At 45.6% G+C, this 17,756-nt stretch overlaps 1 protein-coding gene across 2 annotated transcripts in view; it reads right to left on the bottom strand.

Moving 5' to 3' along the window:
- Positions 1 to 253: 253 nt before the first annotated feature.
- Positions 254 to 17,756, bottom strand: part of GATB (glutamyl-tRNA amidotransferase subunit B) — a 77,928-nt gene continuing 60,425 nt past the window's right edge. Inside the window, exons 11-13 of one of the 2 annotated variants that reach the window (XM_008144046.3) lie at positions 11,076 to 11,154; positions 2,331 to 2,465; positions 254 to 1,034 (exon numbers count right to left, since the gene is read on the bottom strand). In XM_008144046.3, the coding sequence (XP_008142268.2) occupies positions 906 to 1,034; positions 2,331 to 2,465; positions 11,076 to 11,154 (343 nt within the window). In that variant the 3' untranslated portion in view covers positions 254 to 905. Of the gene's footprint in view, positions 1,035 to 2,312; positions 2,466 to 11,075; positions 11,155 to 17,756 lie in introns of both variants that reach the window. The other variant, XM_054717688.1, reaches the window with a different exon arrangement.

The raw sequence follows: 17,756 nt of genomic DNA, 5'->3' as shown, positions 1-17,756 counted from the left end.
CATAAAATGGACAAAGGGGTGCCCAGTGCGATGGACAGAAAGAGTATTACTGTCATGAGAACAGCGGCAAAGGCACCGACTTCACGGAGATGCTGTTAACGGCACCACAATTACCATTAAAGGTCAAAATTTTGATTTGCCAGTTTATAATCTTATTCTTTCCTGGCAAAACAGATCAATTTAATGTTACAACTTATTTCTCTTTTTATCTCTTTTGGCCTGAGGGGGCAGGGGAATTGTCAAATGCGCAATCTTTAAAGTGTATGTTAATTTTTATTGTGATATTTCAGTACATATTTTATTCATTAAATTTATTTGAAAACTTCTGTTGTCTATTTTACCAAAAAGAAAAAATCCATTTATTCTCAGAGCATGGCCTCCGAGGGCGTTGAACGGGCACCACTTCTACTCAGTGGATGGGTGACTAACATCCTCCTTCCCTGCCCTCACGAGACCAATCTAAACACACTGTCAATGGATTTATCTTGCTGTCTTCCTCTTTCCTCTTCATCAACCTCTTTTTAGGTCTAAAATACTGCACCCGGATTCTGGTCTCTTTCATTCACTGCTGGCCCTTAGGATGTGCTCAGAAATATTTGCTGAAAGAACTGTGTAATGAACTTTTTCTTAGAAATGTAACAGTATCAGAAACAGCATGTTTCATTTAGCTCAGAATTATTAAGCACTAGAATGTGCTAGCTCTTAACCACCTTTGCAGCTATGATGGAGCCGTCTTGATGTCAATGATGCAAACAGGTGAGGCTGCTGGCCTGTGGAGGTGGCACCCGAGGCCCAGGGATTGGGGGATGCCAGCGCGTCGAGCTCACTCGCGGACGTTGGGTTCCAAGACTCTGGTTCTGTGTCGTGGCTCCACTATCTCCCTCAGGCAGAGGGACTGAACTATCTCATGACGACAGCTGCTTCTCCAGCATCTCCTTTATCACAGTCGGGTCTGCTCGATTGAGAGTCGCTTTTCGGACCAAGCCAATTAGTTTATTTATAGCTCTGGGGTTTCCCTTCTTCAGATCCATTACCTTTCAAGACAGAAATTGTTTTAGAGGAGAAAATATAGACTCATACCCCTAAACATCTTAAATTAAGGTTTATATTTACTGAAATTTAAATTGTTTCTTTTTGTATGAGAGGGGTATGTGAAGATCTGAGGCGTTTTCTAGGCTCCTGTCGGAGATCCTGCCACTCTGTCTCCCAACTGGAAGGGACAGAGGACTGTGCTACATCATACTGACCAGGGCGAGGCGCCTCTCTGGGCCTCCAGTGGAGGTCAGCAGGCACTGACATGCAGGTCTCCTTCTCCCTGGAAGGTTTAAACTCCTGTTTACTAGAAAACAAAGCCACAGAATGGCGACTCTCCCCGAGCATGTGGATAGGGGGGAGGGGGTACTGCACCATCGTGCCAGGGCCACCGGCTCCACCCTCCTGCTCTGCAGGCCTGGATGGGCAATAACGCCTGTGAGTATCTGCACTCAGTGCTGTGGAATGAGTCTGAACTAAAAGTGTAACTTTATAGGTCACTACGGCTGAGGCAGGAGGACAGAGGTTTCCAAGACCCAGTGCAGGCTCATTTCCTTGTCAAGAGCACTTTCCAGAGCTGAGTGTCCCTGGCAAGCTGATGGGTAGGTGGCTGTTATTCTGAAAGAGGTACTATCATTTTTCCCCCGCTGAAAAATATCTCTAGACAAGATGATTAGACTTGGGGAGAGATGCTACTCATTGTAGCTTTTCTATTTTATTCCATGCTCAGAACACAAAATGACTTGGTTTTCAGCTATGCTCCTGTTAAGGATTTCCTCCATAATTTACAAATAATTTTTTCTGCTTTTCTTCCCACCTGTTAATGGCATGAAGCTAACGTGTTTTCCTAGCGTCTTCCCCCTCTGCAGCCACCCCTGCTGGTGTATTACCGAGGACCTCCTCATGAAGCAGGGCAGACACAGCATGTTCAGAAGCTACATGCCTGGGAAGGCTGTGTGCCCAGGAGCTCAAAACTTGGGTAGTGAGTCTGAGATCTACCCTTCCAACTGAAACACCATGAAATTAAACTGCAGGGTGGATCTTCCTTTTCCCTGGGAAAAGCTGTATTTTTCTAATATTCACCTACTTTCATCCCTTGACCTTACTCATCCCTTTAGCTCATCCCTTGAGCTAAAAACTGACATAAATACTTAGGGAATTACTGATGAACTGGATCAGCCATTATTAGGAAGCTGCTGTTACAGGGAGCTGTGGACAGGCTCTTGGCCGTGTCCTCAGGCTGGCCCCTCCCTCCAGCTGCAGGTAAAGATCCTCCTCACCCTGTGGGTGGTAATTACCACTTGAGGATGTTTCTCCATCGTGGCCTGGCAGAGCTGTTCCAAGGTCTCTTGATCCTGCATCAGTTCAAGCCTCTTTTCTGAAACAATCTGTGCTGGAGTCTTCCCTCCACTCCTCCATAGTTCCTCAAACACCTGCAGGCCAGAAGCGGGGCGAGAAGTCAGCAAGCAGATGCAATGAATTCCCAGCTGCGGGCGTGGCCCACATGGTGACCTGCCTCTTCTGACACATCTGGGAGGAAGCTGCTCTGTGGCGGATGCAGGCACACCTGGAGTCTCCCCATGCTGAGCTGCTCCCTCAGAGCAGAGCAGGAGGCCACACTGCAGAGACAGGTACTCCCCACCAGCTGACTCAGCCACCAGCAGGGAGGGGTTAGAGGAGGTGTGAGATGGTTACACTCAGGCTCCTGCTGACAGGAGCAGGAGGGCCAGGCCATTGAATTAACTGAAATCAGTGTGGTGAAGGATGGGGCTTCACAGGAGGCAGGAGTTAACGACTGCTCTTAGATGAGGTTCAGAAAACCCAGCCTGCTCAGAAACATAATTTTAGGGGAGCAAGAAAGTGGCCCCATAATGAAGATACAAAATAAAAAATAACTAAAAACAGAAATCATAATCCACAGGGACCTGGCCCCAAATCTGGCTAGGATGATCAATAGTTAATGTTTGTATTTTTCTACTTATCCAAGTTGGAAAAAGGAAAATATTTTTTAAAAAGGCATTTCCAGGGGCAGGTTTCCTCATTCCTCTCATTTTTCTAGTGAGAGCTGGAAGGGGTGGTGTCCCGTGTGTCTCCAGTGGCACCTCCTTAATCTTGGCCTGCAGTTAGCATTGACCACCCCTAAGACCACTTGGGCCAAGGACGAACCATCCTCCCGGAAAAATAGCTGGTCAGTAATTAGCCCATAGGACTTGGGTCAAGAGGCAGAGTAGGTAACAGCTATGCTTGCCTTCTTCCACGCTCACATCAAAATTACAACTAAATTCTAGAACAGTTATCACTGAAAACCACCTGAGGACAAGCTACACAGAAGTCCTGTAAAGAGGCTGCGTTGAGAATGGTAGGAGGGGTGGAGAGGTGGAATGGGCAGGTCCCCATATCCATGGTGTGGAGATTAAAAATCAGGAAGATTATCTCTGCTATAGAGGCCCCCCTGAGGAGCAAGGGGTCTCAGCCCAGGGCACCAGTACTGGGAAGAGAAGTCCCCACAACATCTGGCTGTGAAAAACCAGCAGGGATTGCATGGGGGAGAGATGGAGGGCTGCTGGAGACCCAGCATTCCTCTTTCGAGGATCCACGCACAGACTTGCTTGCTTCCCAACTCACTTGCTCTGGGCTTCAGCACAGCGGCAGCAGCTTGAAAAGCACCAGGGACATAGGGTGAGGAGTTAAACTGGTTGACTTCAGGGCTGGCGGCAGCTCTTTATGGAGACAGAAGTGCTGGCAGAAGCTGCTGCTCCTTTGTTGAGCTCTTCTCCCATCCTGCCAGCCTGGTACAAATCTGAGCTCTCCATCAAACTGGCTAACACCATTTCACCCTGCCCTGGTGTTATGTCCTCCCCACCCAACTTGCTTGCCCGACCTGAGCCACTTCTAGTGGTTCCTCCACACAAGTGGCCTGCCTTAGCTCATGCTATGGACTTACCTAAAATATCTCAAAGGTCCACAAACCCCAAACAAGCAGAAGCCAGCCTGGCATACTCTGTACCTCTTGCTAAGTGGCTCCAAGCCTGGCACAAGTGACGACCAGTCTCAACTTGCATTGTAACTCCCGTCAGGTGGCCCCAAGCCTGGTATAGGCCATGGCCAGTCTTGGCTTGGAACATAGCCTCAACTAAGCAGACACATGCCCAACACAAGTGGTGGCTGGCCTCAGCACACACGGTGGTGCCCACCAAAGGGCTCAAGCCCAGCACAGTGGCAGCCAGGCTGGGTTGCAGCAGAGCATCCAAGCCCAGCACAAGTGGCCAACCACAGATCACTTTGTAGCCCCAAGCCTGGCAGAAGCATTGGCTGACCTTGGCCTGCACCAGAGCCCCTCCCAAGAGGCTCCAGAACCAACACACCCAGTGGTTGACTTCAGACCACATGAGAGCACTACCCAACCGGCTCCACAAATGACACACTTGAAAGGCAGGCCTGGCTGGTACCAGAACCCTGCTAAAGCAACTTCTACTCCATGGGTCAACGTCCACACAATAGCCTCCAAATAGCCAAAGCAATCTTGAGAAAGAACAAAGTTGGAGGTATCACATTACCTGACTTTAGGTATAGTGGTCAAGGCAGTGTGGTACTGGTATGGGGACAGATGTGTGGACTGATGGGGCAGAGTGGAGAGCCCAGAGGTAAGCCCATATCTGTATCGTCAACTGACCTCTAACAGGAGGCAGGGGTGTACAGAGGGGTAAAGACAGTCTCTTAGGTGGATGCTGTGTTGAGAAAGCTGGACAGATACTTGCAGGAAAGTGAGGCTGGACCACATTCTTACTCTGTATACAGGAATGAACTCAGAATGGACTGGGACTTGGGTGTAAGACCTGAGACCATGGAGCTCCTGTAGAAAACCACAGGCAGTAAATCCTTTGACATTACTCATAGCAATATTTTTTTTTTTTAGGTATGTCTTCTCAGGCAAGGGAAACAAAAGGAAAGAGAAATAAATGGGACTATATAAACTGGGACTACATAAACTAAAAAGTTTTTGTGTAGAGGAAGCCATCAACAGAACGAGAGGACAAGCTACTGAATAATAAAAGACATTTGCCAACTCATATACACAGACAACAGTATAGTGATTACCAGAGGGAAGGGGGAATAAATGGTGATGGAAGGAGACTTGACTTTGGGGTGATGAACATACAATATACAGATGGTGTATTATAGAACTGTACACCTGAAATCTGTATAATTTTATTAACCAACTAGAGGCCTAGTGCATGAAATTTGTGCACGGGTGTGGTCCCTAGGCATGGCTGGCGATCAGGGCCTTCCAGCTGCCAGCCAGGGCCTCCTTTTGTTCCATGCCACCCCCTGGTGGTCAGTGCACATCATAGCGAGTGATTGGTCTCCCAGTTGAACTCCTGAGGGGACACTTTGCATATTAGCCTTTTATATATATACTAGAAACCCGGTGCACAAAAATTCGTGCACGGGGGGTGGGGTGGGGGGTGGGAGGGTTGTCCCTCAGCCCAGCCTGCACCCTCTCCAACTGCTCACCTGCCTGCCTTCCTGATTGCCCCTAACCGCTTCTGCTTGCCAGCCTGATCACCCCCTAACCACTTCCCTGCCAGCCTGATTGATGTCTAACTGCTCCCCTGCCAGCCTGTTTGCCCCCAACTTCCCTCCTCTGCAGGCATGGTCACCCCTAACTGCCCTCCCTTGCAGGCCTGGTCCCTCACAACTGCCCTCCCCTGCTGGCCATCTTGTGGTGGCCATCTTGTGTCCACATGGGGGCAGCCATCTTGTGTGTTGGAGTGATGGTCAATCTGCATATTACTCTTTTATTAGATAGGAGATATATATATATATATACTAGAGGCCCAGTGCATGAAATTTGTGCATGGGAGGGGGGCCCTCAGCCCAGCCTGCACCCTCTTGCAATCCAAGACCCCTCAGGGGATGTCCAAACCGGCAGTCAGACATCCCTCTCGCAATCTGGGACCGCTGGTTCCTAACCACTTGCCTCCCTGCCGGCCTGATTGCCCCTAACTGCCTCTGCCTCAGCCCCTGCTGCCGCAGCTTCATCCAGAATGACATCTGGAAGGTCGTTCAGCTGTCCGGTCTAATTAGCATATTATCATTTTATTATAGATGTCACCCCAATAAATCCAATGAAAACCATTGTTTCTAATTATAAAAGTTAATACACAATCACTGTAGAAAATAAGGGAAAATAGAAAAGATAAAAATAAATCACCTGTATTCCCATTCCCTCAGGATAACCAAGGTTAGTATTTTGGAGTTTTCCCTTCCCATCTTTGTCTTTCTGTTTTGTAACATAATTGTGACCATAATGTATATACAATTTGTGACCCATTTTTGTTTCATTTATTGCAGAAGTGCTTCCTTATATTAGTGAAAAGCTATTATCCATCAAATATATTTATCATAATTATCCCCTACTGGTAGGTATTTAGACTTTGACCAGTGTTTATTTTGTCCATCACAATAGTCTCCTAAAAGAACTTCCCAGTTGAAATTGTCCAACCTTCAGGAAAAAAAGAGTGAAGATCTCAAGAGACCCCAGATCTCTGGCTCAAAGCAAAAATAACCTGTGAGGACTCTCTGATAAAGAATCTATGCCGCAACCCTTCTAGGAAAGGAGGCGGGAAGCTCATGGCTTTGAGGCGGGCACACCTGCCAGTCTCAGGGGCCATGCAGATCTGAGCAGGTCGACCAGGTTGTCAGCCTAGGTCTGGCACCTCACACAACTAGGACCGACAGGCTCAAACACTGGTGGGATTTGCTTGAGCCAAAATCACCAGAATACAGGCAATGTGAAGCAGCTCAGGGATCATTACCAAACCACACCATTCAGAGGAAAAGCGGGACAACACGAGGACCGATGCTTTTAAATACAGAGACTGGCTGCTCCCTGAGAAAGAAGGGTGAGGTGGGGTAAAAAGGAGAGACATGAGAGAAACACATTTCAGGGGCCTCCAGGAACAAAGGGGAGCCTGGTGGCTGGAGTGTCACTATTCATGGAGTTAGAACACATCAGCTTACTAACTTCCCTCATTAGTCAAGTGGCATTGTAGCCCAGCTCCAGCCCCTTGGACTGACACTTGTAGACTCCACTGGTCCAAACCTCTGCTCAATCCTATTTAAGACAGACTGCACTCCTGGCTGGAACCTAGTAGGGTGGGAGCCACTGAAGGGGCCATGGGCTTCCTCCCCTGGCCCTCTTGCCGCAAGTGTAATGGCCTCTGTTGTTGCCAGCGTCATGGTGAAGCATAAATCCTCAGCTTTTGTCTGGGTTTAATTACCACCCTGGGAAGTGCTATCAAAGTGCAATGTTTTTGGCCAGGCATGCAGCTTTAGGCTCAGCTGCTGCCCACTCAAGGCACACATACAGAATAAGGAATTCCCAGTGCCATGCTGGTCCTCTGTACTAATAAAGGTCCACCAAAATATGGGGTAATACAAACTGGGAACCCCAATCACACCCGACCACTGAGCCAACTCTAAAATGGGGACAGAAACTCAGCCTTCAGTTCCCTGGGGACTGAATTTACACATCCTCTTACCTACTACCCAAGTGTTTCTCTAGCTAAAGCTTGTTTTAAGGTATCTAGAAGGAAAGCAGGCAGGCCCTTCACCTATCCTGGGAGCTTCCAGGGTCAGAAAGTGGAGGAAAGACCTATTCAGGGGAGGGCCTGCGACAGGTACAGTGAGGGGCATCCCCTCTGGTCAGAGGCAAGTATTGTGAAAGATCTTCCTTCTAAAAGGAACAAACATCAGCACAAACCCTTAAGAGAAACAGGGCAAAGAAAAACATGGAAAGAACTAAAATACTAAAAGGAGGTAAAAGACATAAAATATTTGTATGCATGACATGTAACACTGGCTACAAAGGTTTTTGTTTAGACACAAGGAAATGACAAAATGAAGGATAACAATCTTGATAATCTCAATAGATATATGAAAAGCACTCGACAAGATACAACATGCATTTATGACAAAACTCTCAAAATGGGTTTAGAAGGAAAGTACCACAACACAACACAATATAGGCCACATGACAAACAACAGCTAACAACTCAACACTTTCCCTCTAGGATCAGGAACAAGACAAGGATGCCCACTCTAGCCACTTCTATTCACATAGTACTGGAAGTCCTCGCCAGAGCAATTAGGCAAGAAAAAACAAGTGATCCAAATTGGGAAGGAAGTGAAACTCATTATTTGTGGATGATATGATTTTATATGTGGATAACCCTAAAGACCATAAAAAAACTATTAGAAGTAATAAACTCAGTAAAGTTGCAGGCTACAAAATCAATATGCAAAACTCTGCATTTCTCTCTACTAACAACGAACTATCAGAAAGAGAAATGAGGAAAACATCCCATTTTCCATCACTACAAAAAGAATAAGATACCTAGGAATAAGCTTAACCAAGGATGTGGAAGACCTATACACTGAAAACTGCAATACAATTGTGAAAGAAATGGAAGAAAACACAAGGAAATGGAAAGATATTCCGTGTTCATGGGTTAGAAAAAATTAACATTGTTAAAATGTCCATGTTACCTAAAGGAATCTACAGAGTCAATGCAATCCTTATCAAAATCCCAATGGCATTTTTCACAGAAATAGAACAAAAAATCCTGAAATTTGTATGGCACCACAAAAGACTCTAATAGCCAAAGCAATCCTAAGAAAAAAAGAACAAAACCGGATACATCACATTCCCCAATTTTAAACTATACTATAAAGCTATAGAAAAAAAAAAAAGTTTAGGTAATACAGGAAAATATAGAGATTTTCAACTTCTAGCACCTTGAAATAACTACCATTAATACTGGATGAATAACATTCCCATGCATCTATACCAGAAGGATGGATTCTTCATAAAAAACAAATATCATTCATTTCACCAGAAATTCAGAAAACAGGTAAAATAAAGCAAAACCACCAAGGCAATCCTATATAATAAAAGGCTATTATGCAAACAGACCGAACGATGGACCAACCGAAACAACCAAAACAACCAAACAAGTGGTCACTATGATGTGTGCTGACCACTAGGGGTGTGTGCTGAACATGGTGGGTGTTGGCCGTGGCGGGATGATGGAGCAGATGAACAGGGGAGCCAGACCAAGGCAGGGCACCAGTCGCTGTCATCGGGGCAAGCCTCTGGTAGTTACTGAAAATTCTTTGCTCCTACACACCGTGGTCCCGCCTGGTGCTCACACCTGCTGCCAGCACCAGCCCCGCTCGCACCCACAGCTGGCAATGGAGCTGCCACTTACACCTGCTGCTGGTGCCCAGCACCAATCCCAATCACTCAGCGCCATCAGCAGGTGTGAGCAACGGCTGCTGGCCTGATCCCCCTGAGGGCTTCTCCACCTGCCCCTGCTCCTGAGGGGTGATCGGGGCAGTAGCCATCGTTCACACCTGCTGATGGCGCCGGCCCCGCTAGCACCTGCTGCTGGCACCAGCCTCAACCGCTCCGTGCTGTCAGCGGGTGTGTGCAGGGCCAGCACCTTCAGTGCGTGGGAGCGAGGCAGCAGGAGTGGGGCTGCCAGTAGACAGGGGACCAGGGCCCCTGGGGGGAGGGGCCGGGCGGGGTCACAGAGAATGGGCAGAGACCTGCCCTTGTGCCTACCACAACCTCGCAGCCCACAATTCCTTTCAAGGTGCACAAATTCATGCACTGGGCCCCTAGTGATAAATAAGGGAGATTTCCTTATGCAGCACACAATTCACACCTTTCTAATCAGACTTTCATTTCACTTTGCCTCCCAGAAGCCAGGATTCACCCCACCTCCTTTTTTACATGCTCCAAGTTTATTTAGAATCCAAAAGTGTCTCTATATCTGAACCCAGCTGTTAGCACCTTCCAGCATGTTCCTCATCATCCCACTGAGCCTATCATATTCACTGCACTGGGTTTGTTTGTTTTGTTTCCTTTTCTTTTGTGTGTGGGGCAAGATGAGTGGAAAGGGGAAGATTTCGTCCGTCATTTCAAATGCTACAATTCATCTGCTCTTTAATGCACATACATATATTTTCTGCCCTCCAGCCATCTAATCTTTCTGCTCTAGCTGAGCATTCCCATAAACATTTGTATTCCTCTGACATCCCAGCAACCACAATCCTTTCCTGAAGGTGGCCAGGGCCCTGCAGCGTCAGCCTCACTTGGTGGGGAAACAGCCTTTATCAGTTCCTGTCTCCAGGTTCACCCCGAATGGGCAGATGTATGCTTCATGGTGCCTCCTAATTAGTCAAAAGCAGACACTTTCCAAAGCCTCACTCTGTAATCTGCCACTACTGTTGATGTGTATAACTATTAAATGCAAAAGGCACCATTAAAATAACATTAGTTTCTGGCTGCCTCACTGACAGCTTCAGATATCTGAAGTGGAGATCAGGTGGCTGTCTTGGTGTTCTTGACCATTCTGGGTACTTATTTGTTTGAGTTTTCAGAATTCCAGGAATCTTTCACTCACCTGAGATTGTTAGATGGAGGTGGAGATGAGGCACCAGGCCACCTATGATGATGCTGCTATTGTGTGTTTTCACACACTCTGGGCACGTGTGTAAAATTTTCTCTGAGCGTTAGGCAGTCTGTCTGACCTCACCCTCCTTGCTGAATGACTGGCTTTCAAGGGCAACCACAAGACAAAAATGAGTCCCTGGAATTGGGCTGGGAGGCTGTGGAGGCTGTGAGAGGGAGCACCAGAGGCTGCCAGACCCTCCCACAGCCCAGGGCAAGTTCCACAGTCAGAAGCCCCCAGGAACTTCAGGGCCCCAGTCTTTTATATAAGCCAATGTTTAGGAAACATTCCAAGCAAGTCAAACAATAAGTATTCCCCCTGGTTAGCAAAGATGAGAAGCAAATCACCTGCCTAGCTCAGACTGGCTTTATTTTATTTGCTAAATAAAATATTTCTACCTTTCAGCATGCAAATAGCACTTACAAGCATTTACTACTTCAACTAGGAAATTCACTGAGTGACGGCAGAAAACTTCTGCTTGGACAGCAGAGCAGAGAGAAGCTTTAGGAAGTGGGAACATACCTTTTTAGCTGCTGCTGAAGAAATTGCTCTCTGGTCCAGTAGGTTGAGAAGCTCGGCCAGTGCAGAAGGTGTGACAGGACTAGCAGCCCCCAAAAGGAGAGAAAAGAAATGCACATTTCATGTTAGCATATCCATTTACAGTTCCTCATAACTGCAAGACTTGATTTTATAGGTTTACATAATTAACCTCTTACCCAGGAAGGAAAACAACAAGCCATTTGGGCTTTATTTTATTTACTTTGTATTTTAAGATATAACAAATTTTTGTGACTAGCGTTGTTTTTCTTTGTTTTACCACCCAACAATAACAGCTGTTTGGCAGAAGTTGTAGCAACAGACAATTGCTCAGTTTAATTTGTCAAAGAAAGGAGGTGGCTGCAAAATTCATGAACCATGATGAGGAAAGAAAAAAAAAATCACACAAAACCACCCCAGTAATTAAGTATTTTCAACAGAAGATCAGCCTAAAAATTACTTCAAACAAAACAGCTAACAAAGCCACATTTTGAGAGTTTCTGTGGAAATATAAATTATTTTTGATTATGAGAGCTTTTCTTTAAGGGAATGCAATGACTACCCACCACTTCTTTAGCTATCCTCACGGGCATCTTCTTAAACTGTTCTCTCCTTAAGTCACAAGAGCTTTCTGGGCACACAGGGCTTAGAACTCATTATCTATACTTCTAGAACATGACTTATTTACCAAGATGCTGTGATACAAAAGGCCAAGGAGCAAACAAACGCATAAAGTGGCATTAATTCACACTCAGGGGTAGGAGTTGGGGTGAGGGGGTGAGTGCCGAGATTACGGAAAAGACAAAACTGAATTACAGATTTCTTTTAAAATATATGGTTTTGCTACTTCCAAACACATACAGTAACTAGGATAATTAAACCCGTCTATCTGAGGTCATTAGGGGCTAGTTTTAAATAGGTGGGACAGCTTATAAACAGCAAGGTAGCCTGTCGGGTAAATGAAAGCTTCTGAAATGCTTAACACCACTTGAAAATACCTTCTGTTTGAGTCTCGGTTGTCATCATTTGCTATTAATTTCTTTGCAAGCTCTTAGATAATAAAAAGGAAACTGCCGTTTAGCCTCTGCCAATTTCCATGAATTTCAGACCAAGTGAATGCAAGTTAACCTGATGTGCCTTACTGTGCAGTCTGATGCAAGTACAGTGAAACCTCATTAGGATTGTTCACTGAAGACAGCTAACACATGGAGGCAGACATCAGCCTTAAAGTGTTTGTTTATCCCAAAGTACATATGGATAAAGGTGACCCCAAGTGGAAATTAGGTTTGGAGAGTGTCTGATGTTATTAGTTGGCATCTGGAACATCTGTGAAGCCCCCTGATTAAGTCTCAACAGGAAGAGGGGCAGAGGACTGGGAAATAAGCTTTTGCCAACCTCCCACCCTTACTGACTGGTCATACAGAATCAGGTTTCTGGGATGCTCTGGAATCCTAGAAAATACAACAGCCAATTAGACTGTGTAGAACCACAATAGCACTGAGGTGGAACTGGATTTCTAGAGCAGTGGTCGCCAACCTTCCGGACCTCACAGACCACCAGTGGTCTGCAGACAACCGGTTGGGGACTGCTATTCTAGAGCATGCAAAAAAAAAAAAAAAAAAGGGTCCCTACTCCCCTATGAGTCCAGGATATAAGGGATGCAGGGACAAAGGACAGAAACAGAACATAACTAAAAATACTTTGCCTTTCATCTAATGACCTTAATTCATTAGGAAGGTGATAAATTTATACTATAAAACACCTCCACTGACCTAACAGCACCTTGGATTTCTCAATCGCCTTTTTACACCCGCAATGCTTGACACATAGTAGGTCAATAATATGTGTCATAGAATTCTTCCCCACAACGGGGGGTATCTGTTATACTGCGTATACCAATTCCAGATATACCAGGGCTAACCTCGAGTAAGAGGATGACAAAGATCAGTTCCTGTCTCACCCTTAAGGACCCCACTCACCAGATAAATAAATAAACCATCAATATGGAACATAATGGCAACAGAAGCACAACTACTAACTTGCTGCTGTCAGAAAATACCAGTTTCTGGACAGTAAATGCATCTCGGGCAAGAATTAGCTGACACTGAAGGCTTAAGCTTTCTGTGCTTGCTTCCAATCCCCCAAGGCCAGGGTATCTACAGAGCCGAGGAGATGGGGTATGTCACCTCTCGAAACTTCATCCAGAACTTTGAGCTCTTTTAGGATCACTACTCCATCACCAGCTTGGATTGTGGCAACAGATACCTGACACCTCTCAACCATGATCTGGCCAAACTGTACTTGAGAAATGTGCTGACCATCTCAATCCCAAAGCTCATTTTAGGTCCAAAGTCCACCTTCTGCAAATGCAAAAGCTCCTGGAGGAAGACATGGGACTTGGACATCCAGGGGCTCTTGCTGCTCAATAGTCCTTTTATCTCTCTAAGTTCATAGCAACCGGACTGTTCCCATAGTCTCCTTCCCACGACCCTCTTGGCAAAGACCCTCTCCTCCCACTTCATAAGGACATCAGCTGATGCAAGATTCATCATTTTCAAGGGTGCCCTCCTCCTATTTCATCAAAAAAACGCCCTCGGCCCATACGCTTAATCCCATCACCCTCCGTTCCTAAGATTCAGACTCACTCAGATAATTACTCCCTTTCTCTTGTGGCTTTAATGCTGAGATATTCCCTATCATGATAATGCCTTTAGCCCAGCCAGTGAGGCTCAGTGGTTGAGCGTTGACCTATGAACCAGGAAGTCACGGTTCATTTCCTGGTCAGGGCACATACCCAGGTTGTGGCCTCAGACCTCCAGGTAGGGGGCATGCAGCAGGCAGCCAATCAATGATTCTCATTACTGATGTTTCTATCTCTCTCCCTATCCCTTCCTCTCTGAAATCAATAAAAAATATATTTTAAATTAATAACCAGTCCTAGCTCACAGGCTATAAACTGGGCTCCCAACCCCCACAACCCCCATTATTAATGCCATCCACATATCACACCGCTGGACTAATCTTCCTGTCACTATCAGTCCCTTCTCGTCCTGAAACATTCCCTGGTTCCTTAGAGCGTAAGGAAGTACTGCCATAGCTGGCCTGGGAGTTCAGGTACTCTACTGGGCTGGACAACTGCGCTTTACCAAGAAATGCTTGCTCAGGGAATATGTCATTTCCGCTTTCTTAACGAAATCCAACCTGTTATTAACAGTAATTTAGAGTGCGATATTAACAACAACAACAACAAAAAAAAACTTTAAAAGTAATATACTCGAAGTAATTAAAAAGCCATGTTTAAAAAGAGCTTTTCTGGTTGGATCCTTTAAATACTAGGGGCCTTAGATATCCTCTAAGAACACTGAGAGGTCTTCAAAGATGGATGCTAATTTACAAAATCTGTCCCTGCCACCTTCTCTCTAGAGTCTTCCTTGCAGGTGTCATATGAGACTATTGTGAGCTCAGCAACACTGCTGTTCTAAGTGTTGGGAACATTCACCCTAGTGGCTAAGGTTGTTCATTAGTGTTTGTCCCAAGGGCAGACTGGCAAACCAGACCAGCTAGCAGGTCTTTGAAAGGTACAGGAAGAGAGCTGTTCCAGCTGGGTCTGGGCTCCTCAATGTTTGTTTTCATACAAAATAAAACAGAACTGTTGTTTAGCTTCCTCTTTACCTGATTTTAGAACAACCAAATATAGTGGACCCTTGAACAATGCCTGGTTTAGGGCGCCAGTTGCAAGTGCATCTAAAATCCACTTAACTAATAACCCAACTTCCCCAAAACTTAATAGCCTATTGTTGAGTGGAATCCCTATCAATAACATGAACAGTCGGTCAGCACATATTTTGTACGTTATACATATTCTTATAATAAAGTAAGCTAAATAGGATGTTATTAAGAAAATCATAAGGAAAAGAAAATACATTTACAGTATTTATTGAAAGAAATATGTGTATAACTGGACCAGCACAGTTCAAACCTGGGTTGTTCAAGGGTCAACTGTATACTTTTATTTCTAATTGGGTACCCTTTCAGTTCTTAAAACTCTAGCGCTTATGAATTGTTTGGATAAATACCAGGAGCTCCAACTTCACTAAACAGGCTCATTTATCAACCTCAGTTCCTTTTGAAGCTACCAACACATTAAGCAAACCCGTAATTTCACAGACCAACATAAAAAGAAACTGACCTGAAAGTCAGGGGATGTGGCTTCCAGTTTTAGCAGGTTGCAATGTAACCTTACGGATTAGGGCCTCCATTTCCCCATGTGCTAAATGAAGGAGCCAGACCAGAGGATAACTAAGGTCTCCATCAGGACTAAAATTCAGGGAGCATAGCCAACAATACAGAGACCATAAATGCACAGCTAAGATTTGCATTTTCTCCAAAAGCTCACACCACATCTTCTTGCAGCCTTTCTGGTGTCCCCTGGCTGACACCATCTCCCTCCTCTCTGCTCCCACTGCACTGTGCAGAGGTCTAAAACTGGAAGCACCCCATTCGGCTTTGAACTAAAATATTCCCCAGGAGACGGAAAGCTTCCTGAGGGCCCAGATGGGTCCTGTTTCTCTCTCCACACACTGCAGAGATCCATGTGGACTTTGCCTGTGAGTTCCCACACCCTACATATTCTGGTTCTGCTCCAATGATACAGTTAACTGTACTTTTCTGACATTGCCCACCCTCTGCTCCTACCAGCTATGCTCCTCCCTGGTCCAAAAACATGCCAGTTTGTTTCTATTCCCACACCTTGGCTCCCCACTGGTGTCATGCAGCCCCTCTTCCTCACCAAATCTTGTCCATGCTTTAAGGCAGGGGTGGGGAACGTCCAGCTCACGGGCCGTCTAAGGCCCTGTGATATCATCTGGTCTGGCCCTGTCCAGGCAGCAGCAGGCGGGACTCAAAGTTCAATAAATCTAGGAGCTTTTTTCATAGCAGCATAAATTTATATTAAGTAGATTATATTAAGAGAATGGTGTTATAAATAGCCCAATGGCCCTTGGCAGAAGAAAAGGTTCCTCACCCCTGCTTTAAGACAAAAAGGCAACAGAGGGATACGTGGGGAGGAGAATGAGGGTGGCCATTGCTTTGGCACCTAATACACCTAGATGGCAAATAGAAGGGAGCTAATTTGGAGGGTCCACTCTGTGCCAGGAACTGTGCACTTTCTTCTCAAAACCCTTGGTGGCAGGTATGGTCTTTTCCTTTTACAGTGAGAAAACAGGGGCATGGAGGGAAGCTCCTTCAGGGTCACTGCTGACAAGTAGCTCAGGAGGGAAGTGCACTGACCCCACATTAATACATGCATATACACATGTGAGCAAGAGGCTGGACCTCAAGTTGGCATTGCAGAGAGTTCACGTCTTTGAGCAAACACCTTTTGGAACTGTATACCAATATATGCCCATCTTTCCACTGCACTTCTCCACAGCAATGGATACTGAGACAATGACACACCCACCAAGATCGGGCTCCACTGGGACTGGGACCTTGCCAGGGTCCTGCCGTCTGTCTCTGAGTCCCTAATGAACTCTCCCCGACTCTCCACATTTAAACCTGCTGCTCATTCTTTCCTTCTTGAAACTTTCCTTTTTGGGGGCATCTGTGACACTAGCTCTCCCCTGGCTTTTCCCCTTCTTTGCTGCCCACGCTTCTCAGTTCAAGTCCAGAGAATCTCAGACTTCTCAAAGGCCACCACCCTGACAGTTCTCATCTGCCCCCACAACTTCATGTACCTTCTCTATGCTGCTCAGTCCATGTTCCACTTACACCTATGTATTTGCATTTCTAAAAGTGCCATGCTCAGACTTACTCAAGACTTTTCCACATATTGCTCCCTGTGCCTGAACACTTTTACCCCTGGACTTTGCCTGACTAACCCTACTCATCCTTGCTCAGGTCTTGGCTTAGCTGTTAGTTTCCCTTCTCAGATCATCTAACTCACTGCTTTGTAATCACCAGCTTCTGGCCCATCAGCTCTGAAAGCAGGGACTGCGTCTGTCGTGCTGACTAGTCTTCCCAGGCTTAACAGAGTCTAAGTTAACATGTGTTGAACAGTGAATGCATGAGACTGCTCAGATTTATACCTCCCATATATCTGTCAGCAGCAGATCCATATGTCTGACTGCCTGTTGGTTATCCCCATGAGGCAAATGTTTGTTCTTCACCAGGTTAGGGAAGTTTTCAGTTATTATTTCTTTAAATAAATTCTTGACCCCTTTCTCTCTCTCTCTCTCGCTCGCGCGCTCTCGCTCGCTCTCTCTCTCTCTCTCTCTCTCTTCTCCTTCTGGTACCCCTATAATGCAGATGTAGTTACACTCCATGTTGTCCCAAAGGTCCCTTAAGCTCTCCTCATTTTTTAAAGTTATTTTATCCTTTTGCTGACTTGATAGGATGTTTTCCTTTACTGTGTCTTCCAAATAGCTGATTCAGACCTCTGCTTCATTCAACCTGTTTATTCCTTCTATTGTATTCTTCATTTCAGATATTGTATTCTTCATTTCTGACTTGCTTTTTATAAAGATTTCTATGTCCTTTTTCATGTTGTATTTCTCACTAAGTTCCTTGAGCATCCTTATAATCTTTTTTTTTTTTTAAATTCTATACTTGAAAAATTGTTTGCCTCCATTTCATTTAGCTCATTTTGCTGGAGATTTATCCTATTCT

The sequence above is a fragment of the Eptesicus fuscus genome, chromosome 6 (genome assembly GCF_027574615.1).
Source record: "Eptesicus fuscus isolate TK198812 chromosome 6, DD_ASM_mEF_20220401, whole genome shotgun sequence".
In the NCBI taxonomy this organism is placed as follows: Eukaryota; Metazoa; Chordata; class Mammalia; order Chiroptera; family Vespertilionidae; genus Eptesicus; species Eptesicus fuscus.
This window is presented reverse-complemented; position numbering and strand designations above follow the sequence as displayed.